This window comes from Rhopalosiphum padi, chromosome 3, assembly GCF_020882245.1.
Source record: "Rhopalosiphum padi isolate XX-2018 chromosome 3, ASM2088224v1, whole genome shotgun sequence".
Lineage (NCBI taxonomy): Eukaryota > Metazoa > Arthropoda > Insecta > Hemiptera > Aphididae > Rhopalosiphum > Rhopalosiphum padi.
In genome coordinates, this window is record NC_083599.1 from 37,431,156 (window position 1) to 37,449,821 (window position 18,666).

Sequence of the window (18,666 nt, forward strand, 5' to 3'; positions counted from 1 at the left end):
AATAATATGATATATTATGTTGGATTTATTACAATGAAGTAGATTAATGCAGGGTTATATGAAAAATCATTAAATAATTAATGAATCAATAGTAATCTAATAGTGCCTTAAACACAAAAAAGTAAGCCGTGTTTGGTATATTAAACTTTTTAAAATATTTTTCACTTAACCAGGCATAAATATTTTTAACATATTTATCTCATTTTCAAATCAATATATTGATGAATTTTACAATCAAATTAGTTAAAGAATTATAAAATTTTACCTATACCTGTCTCAAAAGAGAATAATCACTTTTTGTGCATACTAACTGACGGCTTCATCAGTAGTGAGCCCAAATTTCCCCCACCTTACTAGCTGATGTTTTCCGAATACAATGTACCAACATCTACGACTAATATTCCTAATTAATAATATTATTAAATTTAATTAGGGGACCACCCAATAGTACAGGTCATTGGTGAAATTCGCAGAAATGGACAACAATCGGTCGACCGACTGATTATTTTCTTTTGAGATGGGATATAATTATTAAACTAAAAAATTTTTCATTTAACCAGACATAACATTTTTAACACGTTTATCTCATTTTTAAATCAATGTATTGATGCATTTTACAATTATATCTCATTTATAAATGTATTTAACAATAGGTCAATAAAAACCTAATATTGACCGAAAGTCCAATATGATCTTACAAAACAAAAAACAAAATAATGTATTATACTATTCATAATATGATAGACAATAATAACATAATATCATACTTAGGTATTTATTTTTATAAATTACTAACAAAATTCAATTCAGTAAAGACTTAATACATACAAAGTGTTATACATTATAAACTTTAAAACTTACTTAACCCTAGATTATTCACATATAATAATAAAAATACTTAATTACATATTCACATACTTTTGCAGTTTCAAACTTGGTAATAAGAAATATAATCAAATTGAAAATATTTTGAACTAACAAATTTTTTAAATAGAGTTTACAAGAAATAACTTTTGGTATCTTTTCTCTAACTCATGAGGATTTAGTAATTGTTTGTTCCTATATAAGTATTGTGGAAAAGGAACTTTGACTAATTAAAAATAATACAATTTTTAAGAATGTTATTTAAAAATGTATAACATAAAAAATATAGTAAAATACAAAAAAAAAATATTTATATACACACAAATATTTATATAATATGTTAAAATTATGATTTTATTTAAAATCAAAATACAGAGGGGGCTATCAGTTCAGCGTCGTTGGGTCGGTGATGGTGGAGTTAGAGTTGTTGTTAGTGGTGTCATCATCGTCGTCGTCGTCGTCGTCGTCGTCATCATCGTCGTCGACGTCGCCTGCCATGCTTTCCGCCACCGCCGCCGTATGTCATTCATCATCGCCCATTCCCGCCTCCGGCGACGAGAAGAACAAGTTTTTCCGCTTGCCCGGCTTAAAGTGGAGCATTTCGTGTTTGCGCGTATCGCACATCTGCACAAACCCTCGGCCGCACACACTACATTTGAACGGTTTTTCACCCGTGTGAGTTCGGATGTGCAACGTCAGATCGTACCGCTTCCGGCACTTTTTATCGCAGTGCGGGCACTGGTAATTTCGGGTATCGGTATGGACGATCATGTGTGCGTCGTGCGATCCCTTGGTCTTGAATGATTTGTTGCAAAGCACGCACGAGAACGGCCTTTGATTGTAGTGGACAGCGTTTACATGCACATCCAGTTGTGACTTTTGTGCAAACCGCTTGTGACATATGTCACACACGAATCGCTTATCGTGCTTGGTCTGGTGCACACCCAGCTGCTGCTTGGTGTAACATGAGAAGTCACAGTGAGAGCAGTGCACAGTTTTTTTGGCGGTGTGCGTCAGCAGGTGGTTCATAGCTGACGCTTTATTTTTGTACATGTTGCCACATACGTCACACGCGAAACGCACTTGTTTAGAGTCTATCGTGTGCGTGGTGTGCATCTTGGAGTGTTTCTCCTCCAGGTGGTCCTTGAACTCGTCAATGGACGGAAAACTGATGCGGCACAGGTCGCACTCGTACATCTTGTACTCGGGGTGCCGCTTCTGGAAGTGCCGTAATAAGTTATACCGGGTCTTAAACACAGTCGCACATATCTGGCACATGGTCTCCTGCTGCTGTTCGTCTTCATCTGCGGTACCTCCGTCCAAAGAACTGCTCACGTACAATTGTCGCACGTGCATGCTGCTTAGCTGGTTGGAGTCCTCGTCCTCATCTTCATCCTCTTCTTCGTTGTCGTTTTCCTCATCGTCTACTTCACCGTCGTTTCCGTTGCTTCCATCGCCATCCTTTTGCAAGTCTTCCATTTCTCCATCTTCAGGACCATCCAATTCTCCACTTTCTGGACCATTGGCGTTGAGTGCATTCGTGTGCGGTTTGAATTCATCACTATCGTCGGGATTAGTTACTTCGTTTCCTTCGCAAATCGAGGTGACGTTCACATCGGTGTTGTTGGGCAGCGGGTGGTCAGTTACGTGATTACTGTCTTCTCCCATGACATCATTCAGGTACTCTTGCTTCGGCACCACGAGACTGCAATCGTCTACTACTGATATATCATCTAGCCGATGGCAATTCATCAATCCATTAATGTCGTCGTCGATGCCTGCTGCATTCAGGTACATGTTGTCGTCCACGGAATCATTATCCACTTCTCTGTCGAATATTATGTCAGAGATTTCACTGAAAAACAAACAACGGTAGTTTTAATAACACCTAATCAAAGTAATCATAATTATCACAGAAAAAAATGGTATGCTATATTTTACGATTATACTAAATAATTATTTTATCGAAGAACACTCATTATTTCAAAATCTATTAATGTTTTTTAAAAAACATTTTTTACATTATATGTAATTACTAGTCGAAATAAAATGCCGTTTTTACTTTTTTGAATGACAATATTTTGAATTTTTAATTCTGCATTAAAATATTTTGAATATTTCGATACATAGAAATTATAATCTAGATGAGTACCTTATGAGTTATAAGTATTTTAAATTTTGATAAACGAAGTAGTAGACAACATTTTTCGGGGTATCCCTGTACCTCTATACCCCGCACACCTAAACTTTAAATACCTATACCTCATAAATTAATCGTCCAATTTTCAATTTTTTTATATATATAAATATTCTGAAAGATATTCTACTTCAGAATGTGAAATTAAAAATGTATGTTGCCATTAAAAAAGTAAAAACTTGATTAATTATAACGATGAAAATATTCTCAATAGTACTAATATATTTTGAAATAATGAGTGGGGTTTGATAAAAGAATCACCTTTTATTAAATAACAAATGTTAGATTCGGTTAAGCTTAATCACCATTCATTTTTTCTATTTGAGAAATAGAATTTCTTAATTACTTAAAATACTTTTAAAAATCATATACTTATATTCTTATATTATTGTTTATTGCTTATACTTCATATTTTTACTACTTAAAATTATTATTTTTTAAATAGAAATTATAGTAATTATTAAAATGACATAGGTACATCCCAGTAATTAGGTATACAAGAACGCAAGCAATTATAAAATACTTATTAAAAATAAATAAATTTCAAGCAGGTTCAGTTTTTAAAAAATATGTAGTAGCTAAGTGTTGTAAAATGTCTTTATATTTATGCAAACAAAAACTAAAATTGTTAATTAATTTAACTTTTAAATTATGCATAGAATTATATGTATTAAACTTAAAATTATATAACTTAAGTATTTGTTTGTGTAAGACAATTGGTATTTTAATACAGGAAAATCTTTTAATAACTATTTATCAGAAACGATAGGGTAAAGTGACTCATATTATTTCATTTATATAAATCACTTTTTAATCTAAATAATTTGGTTTATTTATAACTTAATAAATATATAATAATTGACACCATATAGCCTTGAAAAAGTTAGTTAATATTTTTACAGTCATTATTGAAAAACTATATAATAATTAACTTTAGACACCTGTTTTAAAAATAATATATTTTAATTTGCTATAATCAAGACAGCGAGACTTTCAGTTTTGGATTGTGTATTTTACCAAACTTTTTTTTATTCCTATGGTTAATTTAATATGTTATTTTTTATTTTTCAGACAAAATAGATAAATTTATTAATTTTTAAGCCAAAGAATATAGAATAAAAATTAATAATATTATACTCAAAGCTTGTATTAAAATACTTCATACTTAAATACACAGAACCTGACAATTAATATTAACGATGTCTAAAACAATAATGTTAGGTTAAAAATAAAAAATCAGCAGACCATAATAAATAATATAGTATATAATATTGTAGCATATTAGGTATATAGGTAAAATAATATACAAATAAATTGATTAATTTGAGTACCAAAATGTACTTATTATACAACTATTTAATACCAAATTACACATGAAATATTCATACTAAATCAGTTAATTTTTACAAAAAATAATAATAATATAAAAAATATTCTACAATTATCATCAAAAAAATTTTTATTAAAATATAATTCACATGAATAGTAGTACTATAATATTATTTTAGATAAATATAAAAATAAAATATTTCAAATATAGTAAGTAGAAAAATATGATAACATTTAAAATGTATATGTTTATAAATAAATTTAAACATTTAGTACATAAAGTAGTAATAAGGTAATATTCATAAAAATATATTAAACATAACATTAAATAAGTATAAAACTACAATAGGATATTAACTTAAGAAAAATAAAACAAAGCCAGGATACAAAAAACATTGTTGACATTATTTTTGTCTTATTGTTCATGTAGGATGTTATACTATTATTAGACTTGAATGCAGAAAATATTTGAAATTGGAAAAAAAAAACTTTAAGAGAAAATTTGTTAACTTTTAAAATCTTTAGTTATTTAACATAATAATTTTCTACAAAAATAATTAAATATGTATTAAGGATTTCAAAGATTTATTCTGCAATACATTGAACATTCAATTAGTAAGTAGCTTGTATTTAAATATCAAATCTTAATCTACAGCAACAATTTCCAATGAAATAAATATCAAATAATATCAGTCAAAACCCGAATAAAAAACCACCATAATATAAAAGTAAATATTTTCTTCATAGATAGTATTTTAACTTAGAAAGTAACTATTGAGGAAATTAAAAAAATGACATCTTAAAATAACAACTATACTCTATTATATAAGAGTAACCTTATGGCAATAACGTAACCTAACTTCGAGTTTAGTCAGACCACTTTTTGAATAAATTAATATTTTTCAACTTTAGTTACAAGCATAGTTTTAACTGGCTAAGACAAAACATTATTTTACAGTGTTAATAAAATGAAATCTAGGCGATTGTTGGAATTATAAAGTGGTGTTCCTGAAAGCATGGCACGCTTGGTGCACATTATCCACACTTATTACTGCTGTCATACATAGAACACTATCACATAGATAATTTTTGTACAAACCAGAGTATAGATAAAATGTATATTGTAGAGGTAGATATGAAATTATTGGAACACTACAAATAATAACAAAAAAACCTATGTTTTGCATTGCAAAAAAAACTTAAATTATAAGTTATTTTATGAATTATTAATAAGATTTTAAGTATGAAAATACAAAAAAAAAAAAATTAGTATAGTTACCAGACTATTGTATGGCACACAATACCCTGTGATATTATATAGGTAATATAATGGAGTAAAAAAATTGTACAATTAGTTGCATTATATTTAATAGTTTATAATAAATGTTTTCGAATTAACTTTTTTCAAACAGCTATACACTAGACCAACATAAACATTAACTTTGAAAAAAAGTAAATACTAAATTATTCTTACATAACAGGTAATATTAGCATTAATAGGTTAATTATTATTGAAAGTAGTTATTCTACTTTTAAAGAGCAGTGGTGACCATATGGTTCACTCATATTTATAACATGTTTTATACATGTATATTTGCTTAAAAATTTTAAGATGTAAGGCATTTTTAATATTTTGTATTATAATTTTTTACAGAAACTAGTTAGAAGGTAATCAAATATGTCAAATTTATAAGTAGGGCTTGGAAGTTAAGCTAACACAACAAAACATGCATGAAAAAATGATAAAATATGCAAAAAAAAATATAATACAAAATTGTTTGTTATATACATATTTTTTAGACCTTGGACAAACTTATAAATAGTCTCACACAAGACTATTGATCAACAAGGGTAAAATATACTATTATATAGATTATAAAACAAAAAAACAAAAATACTTTATGATTAATGACGATATAAGATTTACAGTATACAGTAAAATCCCGTTACAACAAACTCCAGGGGACCCAATTTTTTTTTTGTTATAACGGAAATTTTGTTAACGAAAATTCGAATAAGCTCTTTATAAACCCTGATTTTTGGCAGGGGACTTCTATGACTTTTGTTAAAATGGAATTTTTTGTTGTATTGGTATTCGTTGTAACGGAAATTGACTGTATATATATATATATATATGTTACTAGCCAAGTAGGAAATATGGGCATTGTATAACAATACCCAAACATTTTGAGTAATGTAATAATGATCATTTTAATACTCAAATGGTTCATACATTGGCTGAGAGCATTGTACGAGATTGCCCGGGCAAAGTAAATAAATTACAGTGTGCTGCACACATTTATTGTACCGAATAGCATTTATACATAACAATAACATTAGAAAATTATACTTAGATATTTTATTCTAACATGACTCTGGTAATTGATAATATGAACAATAAAGTGATCGCATAGAATATTGCGCAAACACTATTGCTATTCACGATATGCAAAGAGGTGTTTATCCAGGCTAATGAGGTACCACCAGTACAAATTTTGTTAAACGATGAAGTGGCGAGTAAACTTCTAAATTGGGTGGTCAAGAGAATGATAGATGTACATTATATAAGACCAACTGGTGTAAATGTAATAAATCTAGTCGATTTTGCAACTTAAAGTGCCACAATAGTGGTATATGTAGTAATAAATTAAGTAAACTAATGCTATCTCTATGTGCTTAGCATTATATTTTAGTAATAATAAACTAAAATGATTATAATTTAATAATAGAAAGTATTCATTTTAATCATGACAAACAACTTTTAGATAATAGTATTAACTCTTCAGTTGTATGTACCTAACTGGATACCTAATAGATTTAAAAACTAATATTTGAAGTGTCTATTTTAGGATTTTTTATGATTATTTAAGTACCCTGTAAGATTTTTTATTTAATTTTTAATATATTCAATAATTAATCTACAGTGCCCAAATCAAATTGGACACTGTATACAATGCCAGACTTCCTACTTTACCCGTAACATATACATGATTCCTATAAAAGATAATATTTTTAGTATTAGTGTGATTAAGATACAAGGTATCATTTTTAAATTACTTGTCATTAGTTAATAGTATTAATAACAATCAATAACTATGTTACATAATAAAAAAAACATACATTTTTTACACAAAATAATATAATATACATATAAATTATAAAAAAAATTTGAAATTTCCAAAAAATATGCATTTTTAAAAGGTGGGTAATTGATAGGAATTTACATCAGGAATATTAAAATAATAAACCTTTGAGAAACAAATAGCTAAGAAAAAAAATATCTACAATACTTAATTAAAAATGGAAAAAATATAGTCAAAGTGTTCATATATGTCGACTGTATAACCGCTACTCATAGAAAAAAGTATGGTTATACAATTTTATTTCATATTTCTTAATGGATAATTAAGTGACAGAATAATACAGGTGAGCATATGAATACATGATATTGAAATTCTACAGTAATAATTAATTATTTTATATGCACTTAATATTATTATTACCTACTGACTACTTTATAGGTGGGTACCTGCTTACTTTTAGGCATTTTACACATAGTACATTATAGTTAGAAAAATAAGCATTTTTGTTTTTAAACTCATCATTGTTAAATTAAATTTCTAGCTCTGTCTGCTACAAATTTAAAGGAATATCCAATTCCTACAACTTCCACGCCCTAATTATATACCTAACCTAAAAAGTAAAATACATTTACATGTTATACAGGTTGATGAGTGGTTAAATTTAATTATTATTGCTAACAGTTTTTATATTAGATACATCTAGCCACCACTACTAAAAATGTCATACTAGTAACTACGATTCTCATAAATATAGATTTTAATAAATAAATAGGTAATAATATTATTCTAAGTTTATCTAAGTTTACTTAACTATAGAATTTAAAAAATAAAAAAATATTAGTTAAACAAATATAATTAATTTTTTCAAAATACTAATGAACAAATAAATATTTTAACTAAACAATTCATTTTTCACCTCAAATTTTAGTTTTCTATAATGTATATGTTTTTCAGTTAAGGAGATATCAGGTGATGCATATTTAGTTTTTTTGAAATTATAAAAAATAATAATAATTTGAAAATGCTTAAGTTCTTTTGCTAAACACTTATGAATCACGATGAAGATATTCATTTTTATTTAGTAATAATCATACTTCAATTTTAAATAACTTTATGCCCAAGAAAATCAACTATAGATTTTAACATATATTATAAATTATAATACTTATAAAAATCAATAATATTCATTATTCACTGTGAACCTCTCTGGTTATCAACAGTTGATGAAATAAATTCTAATTGAGGAATATTTTCAAATGAATGTTGAGTTCCATGAACTCGCCCGTGCTGTTTTAAATGTTTTTTCAATTTAAATGTGTCTCCACAAATAGTGCATCGAAAAGGTCTTTCTGAACTGTGTACTGCTGTATGACCTTTAAGTGTACCACTGCGCAAGAATGCTTTACCACATACTGCACATATATAGTTGCGCACTCCAGTATGATGGGTTAAATGTGCAACTAAATGACATCTTCTGATAAAACTTTTGTCACAATATTCACATTTATGTGCTTTTATACTTTCATGCATTTGTTTCCAATGAATTTTCATTGATGATCTTTGGGCAAAACTTTTACCACATGTTTCACAAACAAATGGTCGTTCACCAGTATGTGTACGTCTATGATCATCAACATTACGTTTTTCAGAAAATGAACGTCCACAAATGTCACATTGATAACTTCGAACTTTTTCATGAAAACATACAATATGGCGTCTTAAAAATGCTGCAGTACGGAACTGTTTACTACAAATTTCACAAGCATATGGTTTTTCACCAGTGTGCACTCTCATATGGTACACAAACTTGTATCTTCTACCTTCAACATTATAATTACACTGATCACATTTGTAATATAATTTGTTATCTATCATGACTTTATACTTATCATAAATGTCACTTTTTGGAATTGGTTTTTTATCATTTACCATATGTGAACGGACGTGTTTTGAAGCTAAGTGTTTAGATGGAAATTGTTCATTACAGTAATAACACTTGAAATCTTCAATATCAGACTTTTCATCAGATTCATCAAGTTCATCTTTTATGTCTTCCAAATCTTTCTCTTTTTTAAAGTCCATTTCATTATCACTTTTTTGATCAGTCGAATTTGATTCAACGCAATTACTGCTGCTTAACTGTTCTGAATTTAAAGAATCATTTTTTGTTTCATCATCAAAATCAGATTCATCATCAAATAATTCACCATAACTTTTAGTTACACCTACACGTTTACTTCGTCGTGTAGTCGTCTGTACACTATGCAATTTTTGGTCATGCTCTAACTTTTCAAATGAGGATTTAAAAGAAACATTACATATAATGCATAATACATCATAATTATTTATTTCCAAGTCGTGTGTTGTTTTTGTATTGCTTACATCAACTAAATTTGAAAGATTTTTATCCGTATTGTTTTCCTCAACATTTGAAATTTTAAAATTATCTGTGTACCCGTCACTTACATATTTTATTGGCAATAAATTAGACTGAACACCATGAACATCACGGTCATGCTTCACTTTATCTCTTATCTTTAAAAACTTCTCAAAACAAAATGAACAGGAATAATTGTTTGATAGAGAAGTTTCTTTAGTAGGAATTATTTTCAATGTTCCTTCTGGTTCTGTCAAGTCAATGTACCTGGAAAACCAAATGGGCATAGAAATTATTTTGCCCTAATTTGTTTTCATACATCCTTAGTTATATATAAAAGTAAAAGAATATTTTTTTCTTTTCGGTTACGTGAATTATGAATAACAAAATCCATTTGTATACCATCTTGAACACTGTTAAAATTGTATATGTTTACAGCAAAAATATTTCCAACATTCAGTTTATTTTTATGAGTTGACAGCATGACTATTTCCATCTTACTTCTGTTTTTATATCCTTGGAAGTACTTAAAAATATATTTTTACAATGAAAGATTATAAACTTATATTTCACAGTCAATAACTGAAAAAAAAATGATAACTGATAACTATAAAAAACTCTATTAAGTACAACGAAGAAGTTAAGTGATTCCCCAATATGAATATGATTTTGATTTTAAAATATTCACATTATAAATAACAAAAATAATTATTCCATACATTCCACTTAATAATAGAAAAATATATGTATATTTATATCAGATGGCTTACTCTTCAAATTATTATTTATTTTACATAAATTATGATCATTTAGAACTAAAGAAGGTTTAGAGTTACTGTTTTTAGAACAATTTTATATATAAACTAATATAAATTAATTGCAGTATAATCTTATATTTCAATGATAAATTATTTGTATTTATGAAAATTTCATACAACTATATAAAGAAAAAAAATAATTTATTTCTAGCTAATTTAATTATGGTTAACTATCACATAACTATAACCAAGTTTAATTAAAATCAATTTATTTTAATAATTGAATAATATTATAAAAGAAACTTGATTATGTATGCGCAAACAAAAATATTAAATAAAAATTAGTAGGTAATTCTATAACTATTATAATCACTAGAGTAATTGCATTATAATTTTTTAAATTCATATTTTAAAAAAAATACATTAAAAATGCAAAGAAAATTTTGAAATATTTATTCATGTTAATATGCCCTAAGATGCATGCAAAATAAAATTACTACACAAAACTAGATTTATAAAATTTTGTAGTTAGTGCTATTAATTATTGTTTCTTGTATAATTTATAAAACAGTAAAATAATAATTTAATATGAATTGTAAATATTTTGTTGGATTATACAAGTCTCATGAAATTTGAATGTTTAAGCTATAATTTAAGTAAACTGTAATGTAAACAATTTTGGTGATTATTGTTTATATTAATACTAACACCACAAAACAAGGCATTGATTATCAAGAATTTTATGAACAATTTATTTGATTTGATTGGTAAATCTATTTCAACTAAAAGATGATACAACATTATTAAAAATGATATATAACAAAATATAGTGTATCCTTATTTATAAATAAAATATTTTAAGTTTTTCTTATTTGTTTTCAATATCTAAAATATAAATAATAATAATAATTATTATTATTATTCTACCATTTACAAGTTTATTATATTAATTGAATAGTTGTGAAAGAGCTTAGTTATATTACTTGGAGTTATAAAATATTAATTTATTTAAGTAGAATGTAATTTTATAGTTCATTAATTCATATTTCACAAAAATATTATTGTGAGATCGGGTTGATTTAAATAACAGAATAAGACAGATATTTTAAATTTTGTGTCAAGGAAAATTATTCTTAAATACTAGTTTAAATTAAAATTAAAATTATAATTATAATCAGAAAATATTAACCCAAAAATTTTAATTTAAACCCTCAATTTATTGAGTTTGTGAAAAATGACAAAATAATAAATAGTATAGTTATTTTTATAAAAATGTCTAGAATTTGATTGCTATAAATGTTTAATATATTTTCACGATTTATACACTAAAAAAAAAATCAAGAAATATTTATTTTTCAAAAATGAAAATAATAAAAACCATAAATATTATAAACCAATGTAAATTAATCAGAGTTCATCTAAAAATCAACTTGTTACTTAAAAATTTATTTTTTTAATGAATAAAAAGTCTAGTAAACATGATCATTTCAGTTTAATTTTAACTTTTATAGTACTTATAAAATATACTAATATAAAATATTACTGTTCAATTTGGTAAACAAATGAAATTGTTTTGCTTTCTTATCATGACCAGTAGTTGAGCACTAAACTATATTTAAAAAAAATACTTTGAAATCATAATTGTTATAAAATAATATAAGTTGGTATTTCTACATATTTTTATATTTTAATTTAAAATCAATTGATTATATCTTTATGTGTTATTTTTTTTTTTTTTTAATATTTGTCAGAATGATGTTTGAAGTTTTAAATTATTTCTAAATTCTTTGTACAATACATAATTATTAAAAACATATTTTAAAGATACTATATATTTTTAAGATATTTTAAATTATACATTTGTTTCAATGTATTAATTTTATTAATAATTTAGTTAGAAGTTGGATTAAATTAATCCACTTATAAAAAAATAAAGATATATTGTATTTATTATAAGCAGAAAAACCATGTACTAATATGAGTATTAATATTTTTTATCAATTATAAATCAAATTTATGTTTCGATAAACATAATTTATATTTAAACAAATAATCTATAACCAACTATATATACTTAATACTTAATCAAATTATACTTATTTTTTTATTAAAATATATTTAGATTCTAATTATAATATGTATTAATAACATATTTAATTTGCAAAAGCAAGAAGTACAATTAATGTTTAAGAACCTTGAGAATACCGATCTACTATTTCACAAATTATGAATATTAATATTATTTTATTAATTAAATATACCATTTAATTCCCAAAATTATTTATCATTGATCAATAGCTGTGCTTCAACTACCTTACATTTTATATACAAATTATAAGCAAAAAAATATTACTTATTTAATAAAAAGCATCTATTAAATATAAATATATATTTAAATTATAGTCCGCTGATTATCTAACTAGTATAATTATGAAACATAAGATACATAAGTGTTTTCTTTTTTTTTGTGGGATTAATTAATCATGAATTAATACTTTAACACTGCATTTTTTACTCGTATTCTTAATGCAAAAAAAAATACAGAGTGCAATTATATTATTGTAGAATATATATAAATTATACTGAAAAAGTTTTAACTTTTAATCATAAAAATTATTAGACTCATAGCATATTTTTATTTTTTTAATATACATACAGTATGCCAATTATAAACCAATACATGCACTTAACACATTCAAAAATAATTACTTTTATATTTGAGTTTTAAATAGCAACAATTGCAATATAAAGATAAATATTACAATTATTATCTTCAAAAGTATTTGTTTACTAAGAGGATGCTACACCTGCATGGATTGTATCTCTGTCTTAATAATGTTTGGTATAATAAATTTGTGTTTTAGAGTTCCAATAGTGTACAATAATTTTTAATAACATAGTGAATTTACCTATTCTCATATTGTAAGATAAGAATATTATCAATGGTTTCTCTGTTTTTTTTTTATATTTTAATTTTTTAGCAAGTTATAAGAATTTATAAATATTTTACATACTCATAAATTGCTTAAAAAATTAAGTATTGTGAAAAACTCATGAGAAAACATAGTTAATGTAATTACCTTTAAGATTGATAATAGGAAAATTCACTCTATTATTATAAATTACTCAAAATTGGAGCTACTAGACACATATTTGATTTGTTGTAGGTTTGTAAGAGGGAAACAACACATGTGGGTGCAGCATCTTCTCAGCTAAAAATTATAAATTATTTAATAAATATTTAAAAAGTTTAAAAATAAATAAATTATAATATAATATATGAAATAATTAAAATAATACTTTCAGAAAATCAACAATACAAATATAAAATATTTATTTAGATATTTTATTTACAACTGTGTGCATTTAAAGTATGGTATTAAGATTTTATATTGTTAGGTATGTACTAACAGAAACCATGAATTTATTTTCACCTATATGCAGATCAAGATAGACTAGAAAATTAATCAATATATAAATAAATAAACACATTGCATGGTTTAACAACTTAAATATTAGTATATTTAAAATCCTATATTATATCAGATAATCAACGTTTCTATAAAATTCAAAATATGTAAAATAAAGAAATATCTTACCTCTTTAATGTTTGTTGTAGCCTTTCTTCTTCTTGAATATCCTATAATATACATAAAAAAACTAAGATTAATATCTGGAAACAATTAACCATAAACTATAGTATACATAATAAATATTTTTATATTTAATAAGTCACTACACTTTTATGATGTTCTGTTTGTATTTATACCTCAATTAACTTATACATTATACATTTATAACCACATTTACAAACATTTGATATACCTTAAAACTATATCTTAATAAAAGGATAAAGATAAATGTTTAGTAAAAAAAATGTACTGATTAAATTTAGTTATATAAATTAGTAAATGCAGTTATATATATGTAGTTAACATACCTACTGTAATGGTCATCTGTGATGATCATAATTAAACAATATTAAGTATTTATTTAATATAAACTACAATGAACTTATCAATTATTTAATAAATATAATGGGAAAAGTAAGTGCTGACAATATTGTTACCAGTGGCAATTATTAGGATTGCTCTTTTTTTTTTTTTTTTATGAACAAAATTATTATTTTATCTTGCTAATATGAATGAAAAAAAAATAAAGTTCATTCAATACAAAAATTGTTAAGATGTATGTTTAAAATATGGCTGTATGGCTCCACAGCAGTATAAAAAAATAGTACAATACTGAGAACTCCTGTTATTGTCATCTTTAGGACTCCATACACCACTTTTCATTAGCCAAACTATAGTTATAACCAGGACTTGGAAAATCATGCATTTGCATATTTAAAAATAATATAAATTCTATACTACACATATTTAAAAAAAAAATTATTTACTAAAGAAATTTAATTCAGAAATGCACCTCAACTTATGTTCAAGTTGTAAAACTAAATTTGACATAAAATAACATTTTAATTAAATTACTTTGGGATTCTCACAGACTTTTTGATACAATTGAAACTAATATTTTCCATCACATTTTACCCAGGCTTTATATAATTATAATTTTTCAAATACTTCTATAATTTTATTTTATCCAACTTTATAATAACAATTCATAATAAATACCTACCAATTTTTTTTTTTATTCTACCGGTTAATAAATTAGCAAAGTGAAATTTATATGTATCTATAATTTTTAGCACTTTATAAACTTTTGACCCAATAAATAAACATATATGATTACTAACGAATTTAGAACAAAAATTACTAATAATTGTAATGATATTACAATATTATTTGCTAATATAAGACAGTATTTAAAATCTAATTTATATTAACTATAAGTCAAAACACAGAATAAATCTTATCTTATTCATCTATTCTAGGGTTATATAAGTCAATACGAGATAATGAAGGTTATCCTTAGTTTATCCACTACAAAATTATAGGTACATAATGTAAAAAAATAATAGCTTATATAAACCCCCAAAAAAGTCAGCCATACGTATGTGTATAAAGAGCAGGACAAAACATATTGGTTACAACCTTACTAATAGTAGTGGAGGAGGGGAACCCCTTTCACCATACAAGACTCAACTGGGATACTGCTGCTTAGGTACATTTTCGTTGATAGATAAATAATTAAAAATATTTATTACATTTAATTAATATAAAAAATCAGTTACAATTAATTCAATATGAATGAATTATATACATTAATAAATACAAATTGTTAATAATTTAAAATTCGATATGTACTCAGGTACTTGTAGGTATTTGATCTAAAAGTAATAAGTACTATTTATTTAATTAAATTTATAAAATAATATTACCTTGCACTGATTCTGGTCAAATTGGCTAGGTTCAAACATACTTCTAAGTTTTTGGTCTGCATCAGTGCTGCATTCATATAACTCATTCCACACAAGCACAGCAGAAGCACAATGATAACATATTCTTTTTGGTAATAGATCATTTTCAGAAATCTGTAAAATATAAAAAAAAGCTATGAATACAATACATATCAAACACTAAATTTTTTATATTTATACAAATAAAAATTAATTTATTTTGTATAATATAAAATTGTAATTAAAATGTGAAAAATAAAAAATACAATACATTTATAAATGGAAGATGAGTTTTTATTTTGTTTTCTAACATATGATCTGCTCCTTCATCAGCATATATTGGTATCATATTTTCATCAAAATTTGCACATAATCTGCACAATTCATTTATACTACATGATTGTAAATTTATTTCTTGATTATTAGCCATATTAACTTCGTTCATTTTGATTTTGATTCTTGACAAATAATTAAACTAAACAATAAAATATCAACATTACATATTATTTTATATGTACCTAAGCTTATTTCACAGTTGAGCACATCATACATTTATTCGCTATAATTTTTTCATTAGTCTATAGTTTGTTACTTATGGTCTATATACCATAAATGCATGTGAAATAAACCTAGTTATGAAATATTTTATTTAGAAAATCTGATGATAGGTACCTAATTATTAAAACATATTTTAATTATAATGCCTAACTAACTATTCAGTTTTTTTAAGAGTATTTTTAAAATAAATTTTTACTTAAATATTATTATTGGCGAGTGTATTATATAAATCTAGTTGTAACAATACAAATATGTAAATATATCAATCATACTAAGGTATTTTAAAAGCATTTTTTTTATATAAATTTGTGCAATTGTAAAATCTTCTTATATATATAAATTTAAGATTAAAAAATTGAACGTTTAGTGGAGTACCTAGAAGGGGACATTATTACCTAGGTAAGATATGATACAAGCATGTAATATCAATTTTAAAATGCTCATAACTAATTTATTTCAGAATTGAAATACAAAAAAAAATAGGTATGAAGCAACATAAGAGGGTAAAACAGATTTTTAAGTGTTAGGCATTACTCTTAATAAGTTAAAGCATAGCAACAGATATAAGATACTCACCTCAAAGAGTACACAATTGATAGAAATCTACATCAGAATATTCAAAGATATAGATCTTTGAAAAACAAATATCCAAAAAAAAATATCTATGTCATTGAAATTCTACTGCAATGGTTAGGTAGGTGTTTCGGGTATACTATGTATAATGTATTAGAGTAGATACTAGGTATTACTTATATAAATACATAATGTACAAAATGTATTCCTTTTAGTCAGAGTTTAAAACAATGGGTATTATGGATAAAATAATACACAAGGAAATTTGCTTCTCAGATACATTGTTTCCGCGATATTTTTTGTATGGATACCTATTTTTGGCATAGATTTCTGTATTTCTCTGAGAGGTCTGTGGATTCGGGGTGAACAACGCCCGGTAATAGATGTGGCTGACGAATATTTCCATTTCAACAGAATGGGTAGGCCTAGGTCCTGCCTACCGTCGAACGAGTACTTATCCAACCAATCGTTGTGGGCGTTGAATACCGCGAACTATTCAAACTATTCCGACACCGGACACTATCTACGGACGGCGAGGGTTCAGAGTGCAGCAACCGTAGAGTGCCCAATTCCGGGCGTGGGTGGTAACGATCGGGAACGCCGACGAAACGCGCCGTGAACGAGACCGGGAAAACGTGAACGGCCATAACGCGTACTCACCCGGAATCCGCGGTTCCCGATCGCTGAGCTGTCCGTCGGCGACCACACGTCAATGTGCCGAGCGTGTGGGTCCGTTGCTTACGTCATGTCGTCTTCGCCGTCGTCGTCGTCGGACACTGCACGTCGGCCGTACCTCAACGAACATCGGACAAGGGGCACAGTGCCACGCAGCGGCGTTGGTTGGCGGTTGATTGAGCGGGATCGTGACGAGCAATCGAAATTGGCGCGATCGGCCGTCGTCGTTGCGGTGGCGGCGTTACAATGACAACGAGCAGCGCGGTACGGCCGGTTAACCGACACGGTTGAGTAACGAAAACACGCTAAATATGGCGGACAACCGAACGAGTGACGGCATTACGGTTAGCGAATAGCAGCGAGGGGGATGCGGCGTCGGCGTCGGCACCTCTTGTTGCCGTGGTGCAGGCGGTGGGGACGGGCGGGGGATGTGGCGGGACTAACTCGCGAGTCTGGCGCGCAGGCGGTTAGGTGATGGCGATGTGTATAGTGGTGACGAGACGGATGTGGCGGTGGTTACGGAATTGACCGGAACGGCGGTGTGGCGAGGGGGAGGCGACCGTGTGTCAGTGAGTAACCGGAGTGCGAATGAACGGTGACCCGCCGTCACGTTCACGTTTACAGGCCAGCCTAGGCCACGACAAGTGTTCCACACGTACGACGTACAATAATACAATATGCCATAATAATAATATGTCGTTATAATGTGTTGAAGGCTGTAGCAATATTGCCGCTTTGTCCTGCTCAGTCGTTGCCATAGATAACGATATTAATTTATGATATGTAACAAAAAAAATAACGATCGTTACGATTTGTTCCCGCCGTTTCACGACAAAGTTAATCGTTATTGCGATAACACTAATACATAAAAAAAAAAAAAAAACAATTACAGACAA

At 26.9% G+C, this 18,666-nt stretch overlaps 1 protein-coding gene across 1 annotated transcript; it reads right to left on the minus strand.

Moving 5' to 3' along the window:
• Window positions 1–751: 751 nt before the first annotated feature.
• LOC132925022 (zinc finger protein 28-like) lies at window positions 752–18,219 on the minus strand. The gene is made up of 6 exons (XM_060989454.1): window positions 17,756–18,219; window positions 16,236–16,439; window positions 15,947–16,099; window positions 14,208–14,248; window positions 8,669–10,117; window positions 752–2,719 (listed from the first exon to the last, which is right to left on the minus strand). Exons 2-6 carry the CDS (start codon window positions 16,407–16,409, stop codon window positions 1,387–1,389), a joined length of 3,150 nt encoding a protein of 1,049 aa, XP_060845437.1. The 5' UTR covers window positions 16,410–16,439; window positions 17,756–18,219; the 3' UTR covers window positions 752–1,386.
• Window positions 18,220–18,666: the final 447 nt, after the last annotated feature.

Coding starts and splice junctions, on each gene's coding strand:
- LOC132925022 (XM_060989454.1), bottom strand. CDS start 16,409: ATGAACGAAGTTAATATGGCTAATAATCAAGAAATAAATTTACAATCA. Junction 16,100..16,235: donor CTCATCTTCCATTTATAAAT/GTATTGTATTTT, acceptor TATATTTTACAG/ATTTCTGAAAATGATCTATT. Junction 10,118..14,207: donor CTACAACAAACATTAAAGAG/GTAAGATATTTC, acceptor TTGGTTTTCCAG/GTACATTGACTTGACAGAAC.